This window comes from Bufo gargarizans, chromosome 4 (genome assembly GCF_014858855.1).
Source record: "Bufo gargarizans isolate SCDJY-AF-19 chromosome 4, ASM1485885v1, whole genome shotgun sequence".
Taxonomy (NCBI): domain Eukaryota; kingdom Metazoa; phylum Chordata; class Amphibia; order Anura; family Bufonidae; genus Bufo; species Bufo gargarizans.
In genome coordinates, this window is record NC_058083.1 from 533,510,545 (window position 1) to 533,538,312 (window position 27,768).

The 27,768-nt window shown below is 45.3% G+C and overlaps 2 protein-coding genes across 3 annotated transcripts in view; both read right to left on the minus strand.

The window, feature by feature from the left end:
* LOC122934762 (gastrula zinc finger protein XlCGF57.1-like) overlaps positions 1 to 27,768 on the minus strand; it is a 956,305-nt gene that overhangs the window by 543,210 nt on the left and 385,327 nt on the right. The gene's annotated exons all lie outside the window — the stretch shown is intronic.
* Positions 23,783 to 27,768, minus strand: part of LOC122934796 (gastrula zinc finger protein XlCGF26.1-like) — a 33,542-nt gene continuing 29,556 nt past the window's right edge. The window contains exons 5-6 of one of the 2 annotated variants that reach the window (XR_006388681.1): positions 24,700 to 26,660; positions 23,783 to 24,038 (exon numbers count right to left, since the gene is read on the minus strand). Coding sequence is in view for 1 of the 2 variants with exons in the window: in XM_044290497.1 (XP_044146432.1) it covers positions 25,288 to 26,660 (1,373 nt within the window). In the remaining variant the exon portion in view is untranslated. Of the gene's footprint in view, positions 24,039 to 24,671; positions 26,661 to 27,768 lie in introns of those variants that run through there. The other variant, XM_044290497.1, reaches the window with a different exon arrangement.

Genomic DNA, 27,768 nt, shown 5'->3' on the forward strand with positions numbered 1-27,768 from the left:
AATCAGGGTTCCACGCCAGAGAGGGAGTGTGAGAAAGGGATAATACATCCAATGGTGGTCAATGGATGAAATTCAGTGATCTAGCGGAAATGTGGGACAAGGTATTGAAGCAAAAGCTTCTAAGTTAAAGAGGGGGCGAACGGCAATTACCCACTCCAGACTTGGGGAGGTAGTGATGATAAGTAACAATACAGGACTCTTAAAATGCCCTGTTATTTGAATGATTAATTTAAAATGATAGGGAATGTCACTGGGGTATTTTGGGACGCTTTGTTGACTCTAGATAACTTCTGCCTGATCGCACGTTCCTGTGACGTCCACCATCCATTTGGATATCTTCTCTATCAACTTTCGATGTTCTTTTCTGAGCCTACCATATTGATCACGGTTATCGGCGAATCAGGGTTCCACGCCAGAGAGGGAGCGTGAATAAGGGAGACCTCATCCAAGGGAGGTCAATGGTTGCAATGGGATGAAGTGGAAATGTGTGACAAATTATTAAAGCAGAAGGATCGAAGGAAAGGGCCAATTAAAGACGAATTCCCTGTCACCTATGCAGAGCAGGGGGTTTTCATTGCCAGAAATGGGTTAGTCACCCACCAATGGAACAGATTATTTTAAAAAATGTCAGTCCCTGTCACCTATGCAGAGCAGGGGTTTATTCACGGCAAAATTTGTAAAATGTCAACCCAAGAAAATGTCAACAGAAAAATTTGTGAAATTTATTAACCTGTCTACTAGGTAGAGCAGGGGTATATCACAGTCCAAAATTGTTGCATGTCACCCAAAAATGTAAAAGAAAAATTTGTGAAATTTATTAAGCTGTCAAATAGGTAGATCAGGGGTATATCACACCCAAAAAATTGGTGAATTTCACAAGAAAATGTAACAGACAAATTTGTGAAATGACATAAAATAAAATACATACAAATGAAAAACTTGATTTATGAGGTGGAGGTCCATATGGAGTAGGAGTTTGAGGAGGCGGTGGAGGTAGCAGTGTAAGTGGAAGCCGTGGTGGAGGAGGACGAGGTAACCAACACTGGTTTTAATTTTGAATTTTTATTTTTAGTAGGGTACACCCCAAAAGAGTGGGAAATATAAAAAATACCACAATGAGCAATTGCGCTGTAGTTTAACAATGGCTGGGTAAGGCCGGTATACATGTCTATTCTGCACAAGGTAAGGACAGGTCCTGAGGGATCCATGCCTGGTTCATTTTAATGAACGTGAGCTTGTCCACATTGGCTGTGGACAGGCGGCTGCACTTGTCTGTGATGCCGCCCCCTGCCGTGCTAAACACACGTTCAGATAATACACTGGCTGCAGGGCAGCACCTCCAAGGCATAAAGGGAAAGCTCAGGTCATGTGCCCAATTTGGAGACCCAGAAGTTGAAGGGGGCAGACCCATCAATCAGTACGTGTAGGCGTGTGCACACATACTGCTCCACCATGTTGCTGAAATCCTGCCTCCTGCTAAGACGTTCCATATCAGCTGGTGGTGCTGGTTGTTGTGGCGTGCTGACAAATCTTTTCCACATTTCAGCCATGCTAACCCTGCCTTCTGAGGTGCTGGCGGTGCCCCAGCTGCGTTGGCGACCTCTTCCTACTCCTCTGCCTTCGCCTTGCTCTTCCACTGTGCCCCCGCTGTCAGGTGGGAATGCCACCAGCAGCGCGTCTACCAGCGTCCGCTTGTACTCGTGCATCTTACGATCACGCTCCACTGAGGGAATTAAGGACGGTATGTTGTCCTTGTAACGGGGATCCAGCAGCATGGCCACCCAGTAATCAGCACAAGTTAGAATGTGGGCAACTCGGCGGTCGTTGCGGAGACACTGCAGCATGTAATCGATCATGTGTGCCAGGCTTCCCAGAGGCAATGAAAAGCTGTCCTCTGTTGGAAGGTGTATCATCTGTGTCCTCTGTATACCCCCAGCCACGCACCAGTGATGGCCATGAGCTGGTCTGGGTGCCACCCTGCTGTGAACATGGTTCCTCCTGCTCATCCTCCAACTCGTCATCCTCCAGAACTGTGCCCTGGCTGGACAATTGTGTACCTGGCATTTGTGGGTGCACCTACCCTCGGAGACACTTGTGAATGACTGGCCAGAAACCCTATGAAATGATCCCCTCTTCCTCCTCCTCCTCCTCCTCCTCCTGTGCCACATCCTCTTCCATCATCGCCAGCAGCGTTTTTTCAAGGAGGCATAGAAGTGGGATAGTAATGCTGAGAACGGCGTTATCGGCACTGGCCATGTTGGTGGAGTACTCGAAACAGTGCAACAAGGAACACAGGTCTCGCATAGAGGCCCAGTCATTGGTGAAGTGGTGCTGTTCCGCAGGGCGACTCACCCGTGCGTGCTGCAGCTGAAACTCCACTATCGCCTGCTGCTGCTCACACTCAATCTTTTCCACTTATGGGGCAGGGCTAGGTGGATGGCCCTGGGAAACCCTGCTAACAGAGTCATCAAAAAGCAGAAGAGACTGCTGCATGACTTGGGGCTGAGACTGCTTGGCTGAATTGCAAGAGGGTGAGGTGAAAGACTCATGGACATCGGCTGCAGGTGCCAACTCTGATCTTTCAGCAGGAGAGTGGGTGGGAGACAATGTGAAGGAACTGGAGGCACTGTCAGCAACCCAATCTACTATCGCCTGTACTTGTTCAGGCCTCACCATTCATAGAGCCGCATTAGGCCCGACCAAATACCGCTGCAGGTTCTGTCGCCTACTCGCACCTGAGTGTTTCACTTGTGCGTGTATCTGGCACAGATCGACCACGTCCTCTCCCTGCAACAGGAGCTCCACCAGAAGCACCACGACCGGGGCCACGACCCTTATTTGACGCTCTCCTCATATTTCTCAAATTTAGGATCTTGCCCTAAATGGGTGTTTTTTTAATAGCAGAATAGAACCACAGTATCTAAAGGGAGTATCTCACACGTACAGATGCAGACTAGGCCGCAATTAAAGATTTTTGCCCAAAATGGGTGTTTTATTAATAGCAGAATAGAACCACCACAGTATCTAAAGGGTGTATCTCACAATGACATATGCAGCAAAGGCTGCAAAATTAAGTTTTTTGCCCAAAATGGGTGTTTTTTACTAACAGAATATGACAGCTTTATATAACGCTTGAATTTCACACGTCCAGATGCAGCAAGGGCTGTAAAATTGTGTATTTTGCCCAAAAAGGGTGTTTTTTAAAAGTCAGAAAATTATAGCTGTATTTCTAGCCTAGAGCCGCCTCTCCAACGGACCCTAGGCTTGGGAGTTTCCCGGCTTCAGGGGACAAGCACGAAGCACATGTTCAGAACCACCACAATAGAAACAAAGTCCTTCGGCACGGCGGTGATCACTTTCCTGTTCAGACAGCCTAACTTGGTTGACCTGCATGGGCTCAGGAACTGCAGACAACATGGAAGGCAGAGGATTAGGAGCTGGCTGAAGAGGAGATGCCAGATAACAAGGCTTCCCCTCACGTGCCACTTCTCTGGCACGTTCCTGGAACCGTAGGTCAATTCGAGCAGCCAGGGAGAAGAGGTCATCAAGAGTGGAAGAACATCCCGTCCGGCAAGCTCATCTTTAATTCTCCCACAGAGGCCTTCCCAAAAAATGGTCACCAGTGCCTCATTATTCCAGCCGAGTTTAGAGGCTAGCGTACGGAACTGGACTGCATACTGGCCCACGGATTGGTTCCCTTGACGCAACCGCAATAGGGAGGATGTGACAGAAGTGCGTCCGGGCTCATCGAACACCTTACGGAAGGTCTCTAGGAAGACCCGAAGATCCATTATGACTGGGTTGTTCCTTTCCCAGAGATGATTGATCCAGGCCAGTTCCTCCCCTGTGAGGTGTGACGTAAGAAAAGCCACTTTGGCTCGGTCCGAGGCAAATTGGTGAGGCAAAAGTTCAAAATGAAGGGTACATTGGTTTATGAACCCCCGGCACTGCTTGGGGTCTCCATTGAAACGTGGAGGAGCTGAGAGACGAGGTCCAGATCCTGGTAAGTAGGAAGAGGGCGGAGCAGAAGTCGCGTCAACCGGGCTAGAGAAGCTTGATAACGCTGGGTTAGCAGATGTAAGTTCATTTAGACGCATATTCACATTGCGTAGGTAGGATAATATTTGATCCTGACGCTCACGCTGCTGAGCCAACTCCTGGTGTAACTCGGTGGTACTTGGAAGGTTTAAAAACCACATCCTTTAGGGACCGTAAGTTCTTTAAATTCATACTGTCACATCTGTGACAGGTCTCAGAAGGTCAAAAGAAAGTAAAGAGTTAACGTGCTTAATTAACGAAACTTGATACCTTTATTGATGAATGGGTATGAGCAAGAGTGATCAATATACTCGGATGCTCTTGATATAAAAATTGCAAACAGCGAACCTCCTATTAGAGATAGGTGGTACAAGTGAATCACTATAGTGACGGGGATGATGATGGGTAGGTCTGTGGGAAAGTTTCTCTCCCTAGACAACCCTGCGGAACTATATCCTGAAGCACAGGGATGTCCCCTAATGGTGGAGACACCCTGCCCCCGTACCTAAGCCTAGATATGGCCCTAGTGATGCCCTACTTAGCAAAGCTGGATCGGGAAATATTAATCCAGAGAAGCAAAACGAAAAAATAATAAGTCAAATATAAATGATAAAAAGAAAACCCCAACGCGTTTCAGCTGCATACGGCAGCTCATCAGGAGGTGATGGCAGTGTAGTAAACGTAGGGAATGAAGTAAGCAAAAGAATTTCTATTATAAGAAACTGTGGTGCTTAGAAAAATAAGTAAGATGGTACTTAGCTCCTTGGCATACTTGATGGTGCTGTGTATACGGATATATATCTCTTGTCCGTATATATGATGGATTCTGAGGGTAAAGAACGTGCTATATGTCAGACATATATATAGGTCTGCAAAAACAAAGTACTCTGTGTCTGACATTCATACATGATTCTGATCAAGTAAGTACTTAGTCACAAGTGTTCATATAGCCATAGTGTACTGATCAATGTAACAAGGTATATTATATACCGCTCAGACATTAACATCAGGGGACAAGTCAGTGGTGTAAATGATGTAATGTACTCACCAGACAGAGGGAGACCCTGTAACAGGCACAGCTGGTATGCTGGGAGGCTGGAGGGCTCAAAGCAGTGTCTCTGCGCTTGCTATTTAAGCGCTGGTGCCGGCATGTGTTTCCGGACGCCGAGAGTAGAGCACTTCCGGTCGGTGGACCGCATCGTAGTGACGCGATGCGTCACTTCCGGTCTATGGAACGCATATTGGAACGCATGAGCGGCCAATAATGCTGGAAGTTCCTGATCTATGTGTGCTTCTACACTAGCTGTTGATTTAACCATAGTAATTGGGATTAAAATGGTTCTACATGTCCTCTACTTGTGATAAAACTTGGTGATGGGAGGACTATGACATAAATATTGAGCCCCATTAGGTACCAGCTATTTAGTTGGAGGATTCTAAGTGATAACATAATATGAACATTCTCACGTGTATATAGCGAAGATTATGGGAGCCACAGTAGACGTGAGAAGGGATGATTAAAGTGACAGTGATGTATGTCACTTGTCCTAGAATATGGTGCTTCACGCACCGGCATTGGCAAAAGAGGGGACGAACAATTAGGGATATTTATATGGGATAGAGCAGAGGAAAAATCTCTGATAGAGGAGTTAAGGGGTTTATGACGGCATGTTTTCAATCAAATAAAACATGTATATGTGAGTCGCTCATTGAGACCGCTTGGTGACTGTGACCGGAATCGATAAATCCATTCGGATTCTTTTTGGAGTATCTTCCGGTCCCAGTCACCCCCTCTTAGAGGTCTAGGAATTACCTCAAGTACTAGAAACTTAAGGGTATCTGGGTCTCCCTCATGTTGATCATTAATATGGTTGGCAACGGGGGTGTCTTTTTTCTTTACTATGTCAGTTGATGTGTTCGCAGACTCTGCGTCTAAGTTCCCTGAAAGTCTTGCCGATGTAATCTTTCGGACAGGTACACTGACATATATAGACAACTCCCTGTGTTTTGCAGTTAGCGAAGGAGTCTAACGTTTGGACGATATTGGTTGTGGAGCAGGTGACTGTTTTCGAAATACGTATATATCTGCAGGCCTTACAGCTACCGCATCTAAATGTCCCTTTGGGTTGTCTATCCAGCCATGTTCCCTCCTTTTTTATGCCGGTGTAGTGGCTATGCACGAGCCTATCTCTGAGGCTCCTCCCCTTGCGATATGTTATTTGGGGGTAGTTAGAGATGGCTTTAGACAGGTCTTTGTCCATCATTAGGATTGGCCAGTGAGTTTTTAGAATGGCAGGTGACTTCGCTGTTAGCTGTGTCATACGTAGAAATTAGACGAATAGTTGAGCTGTCCTTATTGTCCTTTGTTTTTGGTATTAGTAAATCGCTCCTATCCCTGTTCTCAGCTAACTGAAAGGCTTCCCTTAGAGTGGACCTAGGGATACCCTCTCTGTAATAGTCTGTTTCTTAGTTTTCTCGACTCCTGGTAAAAGTTTTCTTTGTCAGAGCAGTTACGGCGCATACGTAAATATTGGCCTTTTGGAATACCTCTTTTGACTGTATGTGGGTGGTGACTTTTCCAGTGCAGAATGTTATTTGTGGCGGTCGGTTTTCGATATATATTTGTAGTCAGACTTCCTGCTACCGATGTTACTTCCACATCCAAGAAGGTGATACTCTTGGATTTAATTTCGCTGGTGAATCTTAACCCCACATTATTATCATTAAGGGCGGAAACAAAGTCACAGAATTTCTCTTTGCTGTCACCCCACACAACAAAAATGTCATCAATATAGCGGGTCCAAAAGACGATCCCACTATTCCACCACATCTGGTGATCGGGGAACACAAATTTGTCTTCCCACCAGCCCAGGAAGAGATTTGCATAGGCGGGGGCACAGGGGCTGCCCATAGCAGTCCCCCTGAGCTGGTGGTAAATGGACCCGCTATATGTGAAGAAGTTGTGTGTAAGAGTGTACTCCAAGAGGCACATGATAAATTATTGTGATTTTGAAACTGAGTGCCCCTTGATCTCAGGAAATGGGCCGCAGCTGCTAGACCTTTATCGTGTGGTATGGATGTATATAGGGATTCCACGTCGATACTCGCAAGATGGCAATGGGAGTCGACGGAGATGGTTTCGATTTTTCGAAGGAAATCCATCGTGTCACGTGTAAAGGATGGTAAACAGGACACAAATTCTTTTAGTGTTTGATCAAGGTATGTCCCACAATGATGAGTCAGAGAGTCCATACCTGATACGATTGGGCGTCCCTTCAGGGGAGTTACTCCCTTATGGATTTTCGGGAGGCAGTAAAAGGTGGCCAGCTGTGGGTTCTTAGGGAGAAGATATGCATATTCTGATTTTGTAATCACCCCCTGTTCTAGACCATGTTGAAGGATCTCTTTCAATTGTTGCTGGAAGACTAGACTAGGGTCACTCGGTAGAACTCTATAGCTGGTGGGATCCCTAAGAAGGTCAAGACACATTTTTTTATAATTAGGATGGTCTAGAATTACTAGATTCCCACCTTTATCCGATGGTTTTATGATGATGGTGTTATCTGTCTCCAGGTTTCTAAGAGCCATCGCCTCGTCTCGGGACAGATTATATTCTCTCGGGTACTTGACATTTAGCTGTTCCAGGTCATTGCTGACCATTTTAACAAAAATGTCGATATGTTCGGAGCTCAAAGGGGGTGGGAGTCTAGTGCTAGTGGGGCGGAGATTGGTAAAGGGACCATCTCCGGGGTTTTTGTTCCCCTCCTCATACAGATCCATGAGGTTTTGGAGGTCGGGAAAGTCCTCTAGGTCGATCCCCAAGTCATGGCATGTTTGCCTATTACTATTTTGATAAATTTATGCCATTTGAGCCTTCTGCCAAACAGATTAAGATCCTTAATCCATGTAAAGATGTTAAACCTGGTAGTTGGTACAAATGAAAGACCCTTTTGGAGGATGGTGATTTCGACATCTGTCAGGGGTCTAGAAGACAGATTGATTATTTGCAGATTGTCGGTTAAGGGCGACTCTCGCCTGCCCTTACCCCCTTCCTTAGATGATAGGGGCCCTGGCTGTTGGTTAAAAAAGGAACCAGGGATTGTTGTTGAGTAGAAGAGGAGGTGGAGGAAGAGGAGGGAGGGGAGGACTGAGATGGTCCTCCACGTGTTTGACCCGAGTATCCCCTTTGTCTCCCCCATCTCTGCCACCTTCGTCCCGGTCTCCGACCCTGACCACCTCTATTATAGTTTACACTTTGGTCTATTTTGGTTGGTTCAGAATCGGAGAATCGGCCTCTGAAGAGGATACTTCAGATTCTGAGAGAGTTGGTATTTTCGTCTCAAGCTTGTAGGCCCGATTTTCTCGGAATTCAGCTAAATCTTTAGTGAATTGGCGATGTTTTCTTTCCTTTAGGAGGTTTTGGAAACGTTCTACCGACGTCTGCAGTGAGGACTCCCTCTTATTGAATTCGGGATCAGTCTTGAATTTTAGGACCCCTTCAGTGAGGTCTTTGAGATTGGTTGACGTTTTCTCAAAGACTTTTTTCTCTTCCTCCAACAAAAGGGTCATCAACCTAAGGGAACTAAGGGTTAATTCCTGTTCCCACTTGGTGATCAATTGTAGCTGAAAGGATACGATCGGCTGGTTTAATCGGGATGCGTAATCCCCTAGGGACAATTTTATGTTCTATATAGCTCTCCAGGGACCTGACTTCCCACCACGACTTGATAGTTGTCTTTGTAGCCGGAATACAGGTCCCTGAAGGCTATTTTACAAGATGTGGATGAGGCTAAACCCGGAATTTCCTTATCAGAGAAGATGTCTTTGGCTTCTCTTATTAATTCCTCTGTAAAGAAAGTCCCAGACAGAAAGCTTGCCATGCTCTATATAAATTGTTATTTAAAGACACTTAACAAGATATCTATTGATAGGTTACACGTAGGAAATAGGTCAAAAGAAAATAGAGAGTTGACGTGCTTAATTAACGAAACTTGATACCTTTATTGATGAATGGGTATGAGCAAGAGTGATCAATATACTCGGATGCTCTTGATATAAAAATTGCAAACAGCGAACCTCCTATTAGAGATAGGTGGTACAAGTAAATCACTATAGTGACGGGGATGATAATGGGTAGGTCTGTGGGAAAGTTTCTCTCCCTAGACAACCCTGCGGAACTATATCCTGAAGCACAGGGATGTCCCCTAATGGTGGAGACACCCTGCCCCCGTACCTAAGCCTAGATATGGCCCTAGTGATGCCCTACTTAGCAAAGCTGGATCGAGAAATATTAATCCAGAGAAGCAAAACGAAAAAATAATAAGTCAAATATAAATGATAAAAAGAAAACCCCAACGCGTTTCGGCTGCATACGGCAGCTCATCAGGAGGTGATGGCAGTGTAGTAAACGTAGGGAATGAAGTAAGCAAAAGAATTTCTATTATAAGAAACTGTGGTGCTTAGAAAAATAAGATGGTACTTAGCTCCTTGGCATACTTGATGGTGCTGTGTATACAGATATGTATCTCTTGTCCGTATATATGATGGATTCTGAGGGTAAAGAACGTGCTATATGTCAGACATTTATATAGGCCTGCAAAAACAAAGTACTCTGTGTCTGACATTCATATATGATTCTGAGCAAGTAAGTACTTAGTCACAAGTGTTCATATAGCCATAGTGTACTGATCAATATAACAAGGTATATTATATACCACTCAGACATTAACATCAGGGGACAAGTCAGTGGTGTAAGTGATGTAATGTACTCACCAGACAGAGGGAGACCCTGTAACAGGCACAGCTGGTATGCTGGGAGGCTGGAGGGCTCATAGCAGTGTCTCTGCGCTTGCTATTTAAGCGCTGGTGCCGGCATGTGTTTCCGGACGCCGAGAGGAGAGCACTTCCGGTCGGTGGACCGCATCGTAGTGACGCGATGCGTCACTTCCGGTCTATGGAACGCATATTGGAACGCATGAGCGGCCAATAATGCTGGAAGTTCCTGATCTATGTGTGCTTCTCACTAGCTGTTGATTTAACCATAGTAATTGGGTTAAAATGGTTCTACAGTCCCCTACTTATAAAAACTTGGTGATGGGAGGACTATGACATAAATATTGAGCCCCAGAAGGTACCAGCTATTTAGTTGGAGGATTCTAATGATAACATAATATAAACATTCTCACGTGTATATAGCGAAGATTATGGGAGCCACGTAGACGTGAGAAGGGATGATTAAAGTGACAGTGATGTATGTCACTTGTCCTAGAATATGGTGCTTCACGCACCGGCATTGGCAAAAGAGGGGACGAACAATTAGGGATATTTATATGGGATAGAACAGAGGAAAAATCTCTGATAGAGGAGTTAAGGGGTTTATGACGGCATGTTTTCAATCAAATAAAACATGTATATGTGAGTCGCTCATTGAGACCGCTTGGTGACTGTGACCGGAATCGATAAATCCATTCGGATTCTTTTTGGAGTATCTTCCGGTCCCAGTCACCCCCTCTTAGAGGTCTAGGAATTACCTCAAGTACTAGAAACTTAAGGGTACTGGGTCTCCCCCATGTTGATCATTAATATGGTTGGCAACGGGGGTGTCTTTTTTCTTTACTATGTCGTTGATGTGTTCGCAGACTCTGCGTCTAAGTTCCCTGAAAGTCTTGCCGATGTAATCTTTCGGACAGGTACACTGACATATATAGACAACTCCCTGTGTTTTACAGTTAGCGAAGGAGTCTAACGTTTGGACGATATTGGTTGTGGAGCAGGTGACTGTTTTCGAAATACGTATATATCTGCAGGCCTTACAGCTACCGCATCTAAATGTCCCTTTGGGTTGTCTATCCAGCCATGTTCCCTCCTTTTTTATGCCAGTGTAGTGGCTATGCACGAGCCTATCTCTGAGGCTCCTCCCCTTGCGATATGTTATTTGGGGGTAGTTAGAGATGGCTTTAGACAGGTCTTTGTCCATCATTAGGATTGGCCAGTGAGTTTTTAGAATGGCAGTGACTTCGCTGTTAGCTGTGTCATACGTAGAAATTAGACGAATAGTTGAGCTGTCCTTATTGTCCTTTGTTTTTGGTATTAGTAAATCGCCCCTATCCCTGTTCTCAGCTAACTGAAAGGCTTCCCTTAGAGTGGACCTAGGGTACCCTCTCTGTAATAGTCTGTTTCTTAGTTTTCTCGACTCCTGGTAAAAGTTTTCTTTGTCAGAGCAGTTACGGCGCATACGTAAATATTGGCCTTTTGGAATACCTCTTTTGACTGTATGTGGGTGGTGACTTTTCCAGTGTAAAATGTTATTTGTGGCGGTCGGTTTTCGATATATATTTGTAGTCAGACTTCCTGCTACCGATGTTACTTCCACATCCAAGAAGGTGATACTCTTGGATTTAATTTCGCTGGTGAATCTTAACCCCACATTATTATCATTAAGGGCGGAAACAAAGTCACAGAATTTCTCTTTGCTGTCACCCCACACAACAAAATGTCATCAATATAGCGGGTCCAAAAGACGATCCCACTATTCCACCACATCTGGTGATCGGGGAACACAAATTTGTCTTCCCACCAGCCCAGGAAGAGATTTGCATAGGCGGGGGCACAGGGGCTGCCCATAGCAGTCCCCCTGAGCTGGTGGTAAATGGACCCGCTATATGTGAAGAAGTTGTGTGTAAGAGTGTACTCCAAGAGGCACATGATAAAATTGTTGTGATTTTGAAACTGAGTGCCCCTTGATCTCAGGAAATGGGCCGCAGCTGCTAGACCTTTATCGTGTGGTATGGATGTATATAGGGATTCCACGTCGATACTCGCAAGATGGCAATGGGAGTCGACGGAGATGGTTTCGATTTTTCGAAGGAAATCCATCGTGTCACGTGTAAAGGATGGTAAACAGGACACAAATTCTTTTAGTGTTTGATCAAGGTATGTCCCACAATGATGAGTCAGAGAGTCCATACCTGATACGATTGGGCGTCCCTTCAGGGGAGTTACTCCCTTATGGATTTTCGGGAGGCAGTAAAAGGTGGCCAGCTGTGGGTTCTTAGGGAGAAGATATGCATATTCTGATTTTGTGATTACCCCCTGTTCTAGACCATGTTGAAGGATCTCTTTCAATTGTTGCTGGAAGACTAGACTAGGGTCACTCGGTAGAACTCTATAGCTGGTGGGATCCCTAAGAAGGTCAAGACACATTTTTTTATAGTTAGGATGGTCTAGAATTACTAGATTCCCACCTTTATCCGATGGTTTTATAATGATGGTGTTATCTGTCTCCAGGTTCCTAAGAGCCATCGCCTCGTCTCGGGACAGATTATATTCTCTCGGGTACTTGACATTTAGCTGTTCTAGGTCATTGCTGACCATTTTAACAAAAATGTCGATATGTTCGGAGCTCATAGGGGGTGGGAGTCTAGTGCTAGTGGGGCGGAGATTGGTAAAGGGACCATCTCCGGGGTTTTTGTTCCCCTCCTCATACAGATCCATGAGGTTTTGGAGGTCGGGAAAGTCCTCTAGGTCGATCCCCAAGTCATGGCATGTTTGCCTATTACTATTTTGATAGAATTTATGCCATTTGAGCCTTCTGCCAAACAGATTAAGATCCTTAATCCATGTAAAGATGTTAAACCTGGTAGTTGGTACAAATGAAAGACCCTTTTGGAGGATGGTGATTTCGACATCTGTCAGGGGTCTAGAAGACAGATTGATTATTTGCAGGTTGTCGGTTAAGGGCGACTCTCGCCTGCCCTTACCCCCTTCCTTAGATGATAGGGGCCCTGGCTGTTGGTTAAAAAAGGAACCAGGGATTGTTGTTGAGTAGAAGAGGAAGTGGAGGAAGAGGAGGGAGGGGAGGACTGAGATGGTCCTCCACGTGTTTGACCCGAGTATCCCCTTTGTCTCCCCCATCTCTGCCACCTTCGTCCCGGTCTCCGACCCTGACCACCTCTATTATAGTTTACACTTTGGTCTATTTTGGTTGGTTCAGAATCGGAGAGATCGGCCTCTGAAGAGGATACTTCAGATTCTGAGAGAGTTGGTATTTTCGTCTCAAGCTTGTAGGCCCGATTTTCTCGGAATTCAGCTAAATCTTTAGTGAATTGGCGATGTTTTCTTTCCTTTAGGAGGTTTTGGAAACGTTCTACCGACGTCTGCAGTGAGGACTCCCTCTTATTGAATTCGGGATCAGTCTTGAATTTTAGGACCCCTTCAGTGAGGTCTTTGAGATTGGTTGACGTTTTCTCAAAGACTTTTTTCTCTTCCTCCAACAAAAGGGTCATCAACCTAAGGGAACTAAGGGTTAATTCCTGTTCCCACTTGGTGATCAATTGTACTGAAAGGATACGATCGGCTGGTTTAATCGGGATGCGTAATCCCCTAGGGACAATTTTATGTTCTATATAGCTCTCCAGGGACCTGACTTCCCACCACGACTTGATATTGTCTTTGTAGCCGGAATACAGGTCCCTGAAGGCTATTTTACAAGATGTGGATGAGGCTAAACCCGGAATTTCCTTATCAGAGAAGATGTCTTTAGCTTCTCTTATTAATTCCTCTGTAAAGAAAGTCCCAGACAGAAAGCTTGCCATGCTCTATATAAATTGTTATTTAAAGACACTTAACAAGATATCTATTGATAGGTTACACGTAGGAAATAGGTCAAAAGAAAATAGAGACTTGACGTGCTTAATTAACGAAACTTGATACCTTTATTGATGAATGGGTATGAGCAAGAGTGATCAATATACTCGGATGCTCTTGATATAAAAATTGCAAACAGCGAACCTCCTATTATAGATAGGTGGTACAAGTAATGAATCACTATAGTGACGGGGATGATAATGGGTAGGTCTATGGGAAAAGTTCTCTCCCTAGACGACCCTACGGAACTATAGTCCTGAAGCACAGGGATGTCCCCTAATGGTGGAGACACCCTGCCCCCGTACCTAAGCCTAGATATGGCCCTAGTGATGCCCTACTTAGCAAAGCTGGATCGAGAAATATTAATCCAGTGAAAGCAAAACGAAAAAATAATAAGTCTAATAGTAAATGATAGAAAGACAACCCCAACGCGTTTCGGCTGCATACAGCAGCTCATCAGGAGGTGATGACAGTGTAGTCAACGTAGGGAATAAGTAAGCAGAAAGAATTCCTATTATAAAAACTTGTTGTGCTTAGAAAAATGAGATGGTACTTAGCTCCTTGGCATACTTGATGGTGCTGTGTATACAGATATATATTCTTGTCCGTATATATGATGGATTCTGAGGGTGAAAGAAAGGGCTATATGTCAGACATTTATATAGGCCTGCAAAAACAAAGTACTCTGTGTCTGACATTCATATATGGTTCTGAGCAAGTAAGTACTTAGTCACAAATGTTCATATCGCCATAGTGTACTGATCAATATAACAAGGTATATTATATACCACTCAGACATTAACATCAGGGGACAAGTCAGTGGTGTAAGTGATGTAATGTACTCACCAGACAGAGGGAGACCCTGTAACAGGCACAGCTGGTATGCTGGGAGGCTGGAGGGCTCATAGCAGTGTCTCTGCGCTTGCTATTTAAGCGCTGGTGCCGGCATGTGTTTCCGGACGCCGAGAGGAGAGCACTTCCGGTCGGTGGACCGCATCGTAGTGACGCGATGCGTCACTTCCGGTCTATGGAACGCATATTGGAACGCATGAGCGGCCAATAATGCTGGAAGTTCCTGATCTATGTGTGCTTCTCACTAGCTGTTGATTTAACCATAGTAATTGGGTTAAAATGGTTCTACATGTCCCCTACTTGTAAAAACTTGGTGATGGGAGGACTCAGAAGGTCTGAAAGATTATCTACGCATTAGTGTTATGACAGCCTCTTTTGGTTTTCACTTTGTCTGTGTTGCTGGTATGTCCACACCTCCTGTTCAGGTGTGGATCATGTGACCTTTACCTCACCCTATTTAGTCTGACTTTTTCCATCACTCCTTGCTTGGGATAGCTTCATTTGGTCTTGGAAGAGCTGGAGTGTGGTTCGTGTTGAAGTCCTGTTCATCCTTCATCCTCTGAAGTTAAGTGTTCCGCTTGTCGTGTTTTGTATTCTTCCCCCCTGGTTGTTTACTAGGCCTCAGTGTGATGCTAATTCCTTCACCAGAGAAGGAACGGGTGGTCTCTGCCCTGTCATTATCTTTAGGGCATCTGAGGGTCACCAGGGTTTTCTAGGTTCCTGTGTATGGGTATCTCTACCATCGAGAGGTGCCCATACGAATAGGAGTTAGGGCCCAGAGCAGGGTTTTATAGGTGGTGACCCTTTTCCTTCCCTAGTGGTGAGGTCTAGTGTCTTTCCCCTTCCTTCTTGATTGTCATTTGGTGTTCTCCCCTACTACATCCGTGACACATACGTTGGGTCAGGTGTCAGGTTGTCATGTGATCTCTTTTCTGCTAGTCTGGGAAGTTCTTTAGTCACCGATTTTACAAAGAGATCTACCACAGGGCATAATGATAAAGGGGAAAACTTCTCAGAACGTTTTCTAATGACTGATGACACAAAGATATGTAACAGGGTTGATGTTCCTGGAGGGAAACGCCAAATGGAAAAGGACTTAGGAAAACTAGAAGAATGGTCAGAACTCTGGCAACTGAAATTTAATGTGGATAAGTGCAAGATAATGCACCTGGGGCGTAAAAACCCAAGGGCAGAATATAGAATATTCGACACAGTCCTGACCTCAGTATCTGAGGAAAGGGATTTAGGAGTAATTATTTCAGAAGACTTAAAGGTGGGAAGACAATGTAATAAAGCAGCACGAAATGCAAGCAGAATGCTTGGATGTATAGGGAGAGGTATAAGCAGTAGAAAGAGTGAAGTGCTTATGCCGCTGTACAGATCACTAGTGAGACCTCACTTGGAGTATTGTGCGCAGTACTGGAGGCCATATCTCCAGAAGGATATAGATACTCTAGAGAGAGTTCAGAGAAGAGCTACTAAACTAGTACATGGATTGCAGGATAAAACTTACCAGGAAAGGTTAAAAGACCTTAATATGTATAGCTTGGAAGAAAGAAGAGACCGAGGGGATATGATAGAAACTTTTAAATACATAAAGGGAATCAACTCGGTAAAGGAGGAGAGCATATTTAAAAGAAGAAAAACTACCACAAGAGGACACAGTTTTAAATTAGAGGGGCAAAGGTTTAAAAGTAATATAAGGAAGTATTACTTTACTGAGAGGGTAGTGGATGCATGGAATAGCCTTCCTGCAGAAGTGGTAGCTGCAAATACAGTGAAGGAGTTTAAGCATGCATGGGATAGGCATAAGGCCATCCTTCATATAAGATAGGGCCGGGGCTATTCATAGGATTCAGATATATTGGGCAGACTAGATGGGCCAAATGGTTCTTATCTGCCGACACATTCTATGTTTCTATGTTTCTATGTTTCTATACCATAGGGATCTTACCTGGATCATCTCCCTGTTCCTCTAGTAAACTCTCCAGAATATCCAGAGTTTCTTTTTCACTTAATTACTGGTCTACAGAGGCCAATTGGATTTGTGTACTGTTAAAATTCATCTGGTTGTTCTGTCGCCTAGGGGGACAATCCTTTTTCATATGCACTCGAATCCCGCATCCAAAACACAATCCTTTCCTCCTGTACTCTTCAGCATTCACAGTCATTCCTTTACTACTTTCATATGCATTTACTCTTTCATTTCCTCTCCTTAGTGTCTGACCCCCAGCTTGCACAGCCCCCCTGCCTCCAGCAGCCTGTCGCTGGTCTGCATATGATGCAATCATTACAGGGAGAACTGCATGTTTTGCTGCCTGCTTCTTTTTCTTCTTATTTGACTGCTCAGCTATGAACTACAACCAGTGACCGATTAAGAGGGGTATGCAGGATTTTTATCAATTCTGTTCTTAGTTCATCCCTCAAACCATTAATAAAAACAAGTCCTAAGTATCCGTCCATCTCTACTTTCTGCCGTATTTACATCGAAATCTTGATCAGCAAATATGCCGACCAATCTAGCGTAATACTTAACTGTTTCTTCAGAGGCTTGGAAAGCCTCTGGCCATCCTATACCCAATTGATTACTTAATTCCTTTGTAACCACATGAAGCCTCTTCAAGAATATGTGTCCTGATTTCTTTAACCTTGCATCACCATCTTTTGGGATTTCCTCTATCCCATTACCTGTGAAACCTTTACAATTTTCTCTACAAAAGGGGCACCTGCTGCACTACAAAGTACATTCAGGTTGTCCCAGACAGCATCGTAATTTCTTTAGATTTTTGTCAAGCCCTTATAAAAACCATTTGGATCTTTCTATGGATCAGGTAACTTGTCTACCATCATAAGCTGCTCTCCCTGATGGGGTACCCTCGTCAATTACAAGACATTAGTAACTTGAGTTATCACTGGATAAGTCCCAAATGCAGGGTGAGGCAGTCATTTGGGCATAACTGCCCCAAATTTTGAGCACCCTGGACTATCTCTGTGCCTGTGGGAATCCCCACACTTACAAATTCATGTTCCTGATCTCAAATTTATGGTTGGTTTCTCTGTATCTGGTTCATCCCCTACTGTACGCCAGTGCCTCCCTTCCTTTATCAAGTGAGTAACCACCCGCTCGGAAGTATAGTGGCGAGCAGTGATGGTCAGTTCACAGTGTTCGCCAGCGAACACATGCGGGCTGCCATCTTTAGTAAGGTAGACTCACCCGTCCGGCGATGCACAGGTAAGCCCTTACCTGTGCCGGGAGCCGGTCTGAGATCAAATGCAGTCACCGGGAGCAGGCAGTTCCGAGAACAGCCCGATGAAGGCCCCCGGCGGCTGTTCTCGGAACTGCCTGCTCCCGGTGACTGCATTTGATTTCAGACCGGCTCCCGGCACAGGCACAGGTAAGGACTTACCTGTGCATCGCCGGATGGGTAAGTCTACCTTACTAAAAGATGGCAGCCCGCATGTTTTCGCTGGCGAACACTGCAAACTGACCATCACTGGTGGGGAGTGCTATGAGCAGATGAGCAGGGGTAGAAGTATTCTGTGGAGAGCTTTGCAGGATACTTGGAGACGAGTCTGAAGACATGGCTGGTCTCCAATACACCCTTGCATATTCATCCTGGGGAGTACCACAGTTTACACATAGATTTCTATTCAAAGGATTACACTTCCCACATTATGTGCATTTCCAACCATCCTTGTTCTCCCTAAAGGAGGGAGTCGAGGGAGTTGATGGCTGAGAAGGTCTCCACTCCATTGTGCTGGTATATGCTTGCGGTGGTCTGGTATGTGTCCTTTCTAATCTTGTCATATCACCATATTCAGTGCTAGTACTGGGCATTGTCCATTCTGCCACTGACAAATCTGGATAAAGTCTGCTCTGTGTGCCTGATATGGGTGGGAAAGCAGCTGCAGAGGAAGTGTCAACACTAAAACTTACTGTCCTGGGCGCCTGCCTTACTATTCTTGCAAACCTGTATTTGTCTTTATCCTCATTTGTATTATATAGGGGATCATGCCTCATTGAGGTAGTCAGCCATGCCTTCACCTGAGCTTCATACCCATGTTTCTCTATCCACTCCTTTTCTTCTACCATACATTTTCTCTATCTAGTTGCATCCAGACACCCAACTTTTGGCATCCCAGCTTTCTTAAGAATAGCAGTAGCATCCTTAATAACCTCTTATTCCCTTTCTGGCTTGGTACAAATAGTTCCCATAGCAACCTGATCAGGGTAGCGATCCCTAAACTTTTTGGTTATCCTGCTATGTATAATCTCTTAAATTAACATATTCTATAGCTAGGTTAAGCTAGATATCTGTAAACCCTATATAGGACACGAGAGGAACTTCAGAATGAGAAGTCTCTCTTGCTTTTTGACAAATTCTATACCACAGATAAATGCACACAAATACGTATAAGCACAACCCAATAGTTACTCCTACAGTATATACTCTTCATACATCAGGCCCTCTACACTGTGAACAAACCAGCCCAATCAGTATCTAACCTGTATATACTGCAACTTTCCGTTACTGGATAGTGCATTAGTACATTACAAAGACACAGCGTATGGAGAGTTCCCAACCTCCACACTTAACCCTCAAGTTAATACAAGCAGAGTCTTTTAGTAGCAGATTTAGGACAAACAACACATACTGACTCCTGACCCAATGCCCCCCTTCTGGTTGTTCACCGGGAACTGCAGGAACCCTATCCAGAATTACATGGACCTCTCCTGTTGCCAGGAGCTGCCACTTCACTCACACTCCTGATCAGTGTTACTGTGATCAGCTAACTCTTCACAGGACATTTGATGACAAGACAAAATTCACGTCGTCAAACACATGCCTTCTACAGTTTGTGCAAGTTAGTAGTAAAATCATATACATAATAATAACACAATAACATTTCAAACCAATCAAAACATTGACAATCAATTAATCACAATCTACCTGAGATGATACCCGGACCCTGCAAGCTGGACTGATCCTGAAGCACCCCACAGCTCAGGAAAGCAGTGAATCAATGGCTCACTTACCTAGGATTAGTGTTTCTTGACCCGTGGGTACAGCTCCTCTGGGGTTCAGTCTTGGACCAGCAGGATCGGGTATCTAGCTGGGGCCTCCAAATTGTCAGAGTAGATTCATTTTCAGTTAGAAAGTAATCAAATCGGCCGATAACAAAGACACAGACAATGCTTGCTGTATCTAAGGAGATCTGAAAGACCCCTCCCAAATATCTTTATTAATATACCTTCTAATAATGGGAGTAACAGAGTTTCAAGGCAGTTACAATATTTAAATGTAAATGTGACACATTACATATATACACATGATAGCATATTGGCAATATCTTGTGGTTTGAAAGCGAGGTAAAAGTTAAATTGTCCGATACTGGACCTGACCATCTGGATCCATTAACTGTGGAAAAGCAACAAACATTTCCTAGAATCTCTGAGAACATTGATAAATCTGTTCACACTGCATCTTTTGTAATCTTCTTCATTGTGTTCTGAAGTTAATGAAACACTCCCTTTTCCTTAAAAAAATATTCATGTCACAGCACAATTGCAATTGACTTTCATAATATGTTCTAGGCTAAGTGTCTGTGAAGGTTCTCATTTATCCAGGTCATGGTATATGTGACGAAACCAACCTCGCCACTGTGTTTTGGAGGGGGCTGGTTGCCAGCCTCCTGCCTCAGGATTATGGCCCATACTAACTTTAAAGAAGACAGGCCGGCCGCACAGCTTAAATCTGTCTTTGGAATTGTATTTTGTTATGTGAGGGTACCCAGATGGCTAGTTTTATTGTATTCGTGTGGTCTGAGTGCCATTCACCTAATGATATGCACTCAGACTTGAGCTATCTGGGAATATGTTAAATGTCTGTGGTTGCTGGGAGGGTGTGACATTGTGTGTTTAAATGGTGATGTCTGTCCTGTTGTCCCCACATGTGTATTGGCGATCTCCCCTTTGTCCTGAGAGATAATTGTATTATCCCTCGGTTGTCTCTGGGGCAGAGAGGAGGAAACCATGATGCATTGTGGGGATGTGTTGTATCTGTTCGGTGTGTCGCAGTCTCCATTCTGGTCCCCTGGGGGCGTGTCCACCAGATGGGGACCTGCATAAATACGGGCGGGTAGCCCTCAATAAAGTGTTCCTGTTTTATCCTTCATCATGTTGAGACTGGTGTTTGGATAACTGATCTACACTGGGGGGTTGCTATACGCTGACGATTTGCTATACTCCCCTGGCATAACTACTAGCTCTTGTAAGAGCTGTTCCTGCTCACTGGCTGTAGGAGAGGTTCACCCACTGGAGCCTGGAGCCTTGTCGTAGGTCCAGCGTGGGTGGAGGACGGTGAGACCCCAACCAAGCTGCGGCAGGTTCGTGGGGTCTGCAGGGCGTACGGTGTCAAGTGGAGTGCTTGGAGTCCTCGGAAAGCACTAGGAGCATCTATCGGCGGAGGTACCCGGTCGGGGTGCTAGGAGATCTGTTACATTGGTGGCAAGCAGTGGGATGGCGTCCTAGTGTGAGGAGAAGCAGCTCGGAGACACCGTTCGTGGAGTATATTGAGGGCAACGCTAGTATCCGTACAGCAGGATGGAATCGGCTAGTCTTCGAACAGCGTTCCACTACGAGGAGGATGATGACCCGGACTGGAGGGATGCAGTCCGGAAAGGCGTCTGGCACGAGGCCCTGGAAGATGTACAGCGTCGGCGGGGCGAGTGTCTCCCCAGTGAGGAGCAGCAGTTGCGGATGCGAGTGGCCCTGCGAATGCCCCTTCTGGGAGAGGAGCCCCTGAATGAGTGGGTGACAGAACTGGAGAGCCTGGTATGGAAGGAGCTTTGGCTAGATGACGCCTACCAGGCACTCTGGTGGTATGTGATTCGGCACTCTCCCTGGATGGCTGAGCACGACAGACCCGAGGGTGAGGATTATGATGGCCCTGGCCTGTTGTTTGAGGCCTTCGCAGAACCGGAGTTCGGAGATACTGGAGGGTCCAGGTTCTGGGATATCTATGACTACAGAGAGGCTATGCATGATTGGGCTACAGCGAGAGAGGTGAGACAAGACCTGGCATCTCTAGTGACAAAGGAGTGGGAGCTGGAGCAGGACTACCAATACTTCTTCAGCTCAATTCGGTCCCAATATACACTGCCAGAGAGCTGGGTGGCAGTCCCAGACCTACAACCCTACAGCTGGGAAGACCCGACTGAAGTATCCCCTGCTTCAGTACCAGCTACAGAGGTAGGGGTCCTCATAGACTGGTCCTGTGAGGAACCACAACAGGGAGGTGGAGACGGGACCGAGGGCTCTCCACCGGGATACAGGGATGCTGGCCCAGACCCTCAGCAGCAGCCGGAGTTGCCAGGTGTGGACGCAGGTGATCCTGACTCGCAAATGTTGAGGGACCTCACAGACTGGTCCTGGGAAGACCCACAGATGGCAGGTGGAGATGGGACCGAGGTCTCTCTACTGGCCCTACAGGGATGCTGGGCCGCCTGCCCAGATCTCCAGCGGCAGTGCATATCACAGGGAGAGGAGACAACCGGTCTCTCTCCCCAGCGGCAACCTGAGTTCCAGGGGAAGGAGATGCGGGGTCCCTCTGCCTTACAGCAACCAGAGTCCTGGGGAGGAGAGGCAACCGGCCTCACCTTCCACCAGCAGCCGGAGATACCGGGAAAAGGGGAACACAAGCCCCTCTGCATGGGCGCAGATGAGACCGCGGGCTCGGTGCCAGTCCTACAGGGATGCTGGACAGTCGGTCCAGATCCCCATCCATCTCCGCAGGGATACCAGGAGGAGGTAAGCGAGCCCTCCCCTACCCAGCTACTTCCCAACAGAGTTCTGGGGGCAGGGGATGAGCCTGCGCTACCCACTGATTTCTTCCCAGCGGAAGAGCTGGCATCAGGGCAGAGCGCAGTCGGCCTCTGCCCTCCCCTATCCTCCTCTCCAGAGCCGGACTCCCCACCGGCTACCCCAGCGGAAGAGCTGGCATCTGGGCAGAGCGCAGTCGGCCTCTGCCCTCCCCTACCCTCTTCTTCAGAGCCGGACTTTCCACAGGCTACCCCCGCGGAAGAGCTGGCATCTGGGCAGAGCGCAGTCGGCCTCTGCCCACCAAGTACCTACAGCTCCAAGCTGGAGAACCACAAGGCAGCAAGGAGTCGCAGATGCCCACTCAACAGCTGGGGACATACAGAACAGAGCCAGGCCCCAAAATTCAACAGGTCCAGTATGGGGTTGTGGTTGGACTGCCAGACTAACTCAGGTACTGACCCTGAGGTCAGGTATCTGGTTAGTCTTCCCTGGAAGGGGGAGATGTGTGACGAAACCAACCTCGCCACAGTGTTTTGGAGGGGGCTGGTTGCCAGCCTCCTGCCTCAGGATTATGGCCCATACTAACTTTAAAGAAGACAGGCCAGCCGCACAGCTTAAATCTGTCTTTGGAATTGTATTTTGTTATGTGAGGGTACCCAGATGGCTAGTTTAATTGTATTCGTGTGGTCTGAGTGCCATTCACCTAATGATATGCACTCAGACTTGAGCTATCTGGGAATATGTTAAATGTCTGTGGTTGCTGGGAGGGTGTGACATTGTGTGTTTAAATGGTGATGTCTGTCCTGTTGTCCCCACATGTGTATTGGTGATCTCCCCTTTGTCCTGAGAGATAATTGGATTATCCCTCGGTTGTCTCTGGGGCAGAGAGGAGGAAACCATGATGCATTGTGGGGATGTGTTGTATCTGTTCGGTGTGTCGCAGTCTCCATTCTGGTCCCCTGGGGGCGTGTCCACCAGATGGGGACCTGCATAAATACGGGCGGGTAGCCCTCAATAAAGTGTTCCTGTTTTATCCTTCATCATGTTGAGACTGGTGTTTGGATAACTGATCTACACTGGGGGATTGCTATACGCTGACGATTTGCTATACTCCCCTGGCATAACTACTAGCTCTTGTAAGAGCTGTTCCTGCTCTCTGGCTGTAGGAGAGGTTCACCCACTGGAGCCTGGTCGTAGGTCCAGCGTGGGTGGAGGACGGTGAGACCCCAACCAAGCTGCGGCGGTTCGTGGGGTCTGCAGGGCGTACGGTGTCAAGTGGAGTGCTTGGAGTCCTCGGAAAGCACTAGGAGCATCTATCGGCGGAGGTACCCGGTCGGGGTGCTAGGAGATCCGTTACAGTATATATCTGTTGGAAGAACGAATGAAACATTTTCAAGAAATCTACAGTACGTCCAGTTGCCTTGATTTATTCTTTACAGATATGTTCTAGGCTAAGTTGTTTTGAAACAGTGGAATAGTTGACAAAGTTCACAGAGGATACACAGATTAAAAAATGAAGGTTCAATTTATGCCGTTATATGCATTATAAATCAGTGATATTATATGTACTATATGAATAAAATGTTAACATTGACCACCTTACGCTCACAATGGCTTCTTCTCTGAGTGAGTTCTCTCATGTCTAGAAATTTTGATTGATGACTTAAAGGGAGTCTTTCACCTAATCTGAGCGTTTTAGACCGCTCAGATCAGGTTATAGACTCTTTAACCCTCATTACGATCATACCTTTGTCTTATGTGTCCCTCGCCCAGATAATGAAAATAATACTTTTTAAACTTATGCAAATTACCTTCTGAAGGTGCCCAGGGGCGGCGTTACTGGGCGATGTGCCCAGAAAAACACACCTCCAGCCGGCGGACGTCACGAGCGGCACCAGAGGACGGCGGGCTGGGAACTGGCCCGCACCTGCGCACTGCTCTGCCCATTATGGGCAGAGGAACATCCTTTCATATTGCGCATGCGCCGGCCGGCTGTCTTTAGTTGGCCGGCGCATGCGCAATATGAAAAGCTGTTCATCTGCCCATAATGGGCAGAGCAGTGCGCAGGTGCGGGCCAGTTCCCAGCCCGCCGTCCTCTGGTGCCGCTCGTGACGTCCGCCGGCTGGAGGTGTGTTTTTCTGGGCACATCGCCCAGTAACGCCGCCCCTGGGCACCTTCAGAAGGTAATTTGCATAAGTTTAAAAAGTATTATTTTCATTATCTGGGCGAGGGACACATAAGACAAAGGTATGATCGTAATGAGCGTTAAAGAGTCTATAACCTGATCTGAGCGGTCTAAAACGCTCAGATTAGGTGAAAGACTCCCTTTAAAGATTTCTCACATTTTGAACATGAAAATGGCTTCTCTCCTGTGTGAGTCCTTAGATGTTCTATAAGCAATGTCTTCAGACCAAAACACTTCCCACATTCAGAACACATAAATGGCTTCTCCCCTGTGTGAATTCTTTGATGTGCAGCAAGATGTGATTTCAGACTAAAACATTTACCGCATTCTGAGCATGAAAATGGCTTCTCCTTTGTGTGAACTCACTGATGTGTAACAAGTTGCGATTTCTCACTGAAACATGTCCCTCATTCAGGACACATAAATGGCTTCTCCCCTCTGTGACTTCTCTGGTGTGTAACAAGATAAGATTTCAGAATAAAACATTTCCCACATTCTAAGCATGAAAATGGCTTCTCACCTAAATGATTTCTTAGATGGGTCACAAGTCGTGTTTTCTGACAAAAACATTTTTCACACTGTAAACATGAAAATGGGTTCTCCCCTGTGTGACTTCTAAGATGTTGTATAAGCACTGATTTCACACTAAAATACTTACCACATTCAGCAAACAAATGTCTTATCTCCTGTGTGAATTCTTTGATGTTCTACAAGCATCAATTCTACATCAAAACACTTCCCACATTCAGGGCACATAAATTGCTTCTCCTCCTGTGTGACTTTTCTGATGTCTAACAAGACACAATTTTGTACTAAAACTTTTCCCACATTGTGAGCATGAAAATGGCTTCTCCCCTGTGTGACTTCTAAGATGTTGTATAAGGTTTGTTTTACCACCAAAACACCTCCCACACTCAGGACACATAAATGGCTTCTCCCCTGTGTGAGTTCTCTGATGTGTAATAAGAGTTGATTTCTGACTAAAACACTTTCCACATTCAGGGCATGAAAATGGCTTCTCCCCAGTGTGAGTTCTATGATGCCGAATAAAAGTTGCCTGACTGGTAAAACAATTCCCACATTCTGAACATGAAAATGGCTTCTCCCCTGAGTGGATTCTTAGATGGCCCACAAGACATGATTTTTGACTAAAGCACTTCCCACATTCAGGACATGAAAATGGCTTCTCCCCTGTGTGACTTCTTTGATGTTCCACAAGCCTTGATTTCAGATGAAAACACTTCCCACATTCAGGACACATAAATGACTTCTCATCTGTGTGAGTTTTCTGATGTCTAACCAAACAACATTTTGTACTAAAACTCTTTCCACATTCTGAACATGAAAATGGCTTCTCCCCTGTGTGACTTCTTTGATGTTCTACAAGCCTTGATTTCACATGGAAACACTTCCCACATTCAGGACACATAAATGGCTTCTCACCTGTGTGAGTTTTCTGATGTCTAACAAGACACAATTTTGTACTAAAACTCTTCCCACATTCTGAACATGAAAATGGCTTCTCCCCTAAGTGGATTCTTAGATGGTCCACAAGATATGACTTCTGACTAAAACACTTCCCACATTCAGGACATGGAAATGGCTTCTCCCCAGTGTGAGTTCTCTGATGTCTATAAAGGTACGATTTATAACTAAAACATTTCCCACATTCTGAACATGAATGCAGCTCCTCTCCTGTGTGAGTCCTCTGATGTCCAACTAGAATTAATTTTGTGGTAAAAGATTTTCCGCATTCTGAACATGAATAAGGCTTCTCTCCTGTGTGAGTTATCTGATGTCCAACTAGAATGCATTTCCTGGTAAAAGATTTCCCACATTCAGAGCATGAAAATGATTTGTGATTTCTCTTATGCAAAGAAAGATTCGATTTTTTTTTTAAATGTTTCCCGCATTTCTTTTTAGTTCTTGTTTTGCCAATCAGTGATTGATTACACAAACTTTTCTTGAGACCAGTGGTATTGGTGGATAGAGCTTCGCTTTGAAAGACTGAGGATACATTAGGAGTTATTGAATTAGCGTGTGTAGTATTGTTATCTTCTATTTCATGGTAGGAAGATAAATTGAAGTATCCATGGGAGCTGCTCAACGTGTCTTCACCTAGAAAATTAAACAAAATCTTTTTATTTTCCCAAAGCAAATTATTTTGTATTAATCATTTAAGGTTTACTAAAACAATAGTAAGCCAGTATCAGGAAACAAAGTAAATCGGAAATGTAATAACACAGGATAATGTACAATTTAGCAAGTAAATCACATTTACCTGTATGACGCTTTCAGGAGTTCTTAGTCTACAAAGTTCCCATAATTTAATCCCTTGTAGAGATAGCAAAAGTGTTTCTATCCAGACCATACAGTATAATCTATCCCAATGTCAACAGGCAACAAAAGTTCCCCCAAAATGTATAGGATAGATATCATGAATGGAAACAAATTCGGCATGAACATTTACCCACCATCTGAGTATACGCCCACTGTATGGCTGTAACATATGCTATATGCCACCCATATGCTTAACAAACTTTTCACACTTTGGGGAACATTATTAATGAATGAACACCAGGTTTTCACTTATCTTTACCAGTGCCAATTAGATTGTGGCTGAGAGGGTCCACTGCTAGGATTAGCTAAAGCTTGTGTGACCACCTACTGTAATTTAATGGGGCCTATGTCTTTTCTGGACATTACCTAGACCTACTCCTATACATGCTAAATTGCAAAACAAATTTCCTTATTAAAGTGACTCTCTGGTTCAAAACAAATTCACATTAACTGGGAAATGATCAGAACACTTACATGATGCCCTCCTTTTCAGCTCTTTAGCTGCAGATCCATCAATTCCCACCCTGCTTCTCAACTGAAAATATGCAAAGCAGGGCACATTTAAGTGTTCTGTTCTCTCCCAGTCAATGTGATTTTTTTTCTTGAAGAGGAGGGTTGCTTTGATTTTGGTATTCTCCGTTTAATGCACAAGTATTCTATAAAAAATTTACAGAAAATGCTGCACTACAATGGTAAATGCAATTGACAATATAAGGCTAAACCCTCACACTGATATTTAAAGACCACTTTATTCTGTTATTCTGTTTGTACATGCATGACTAGAGGTGTGGCAACTCCGGATTTGAATGTGCCTTGATTTTGATCTATGTGTAACATTCAGGTGCACCTGTGCGGCCTGCGTCACATAAGTCAGTGATAGGTGGGA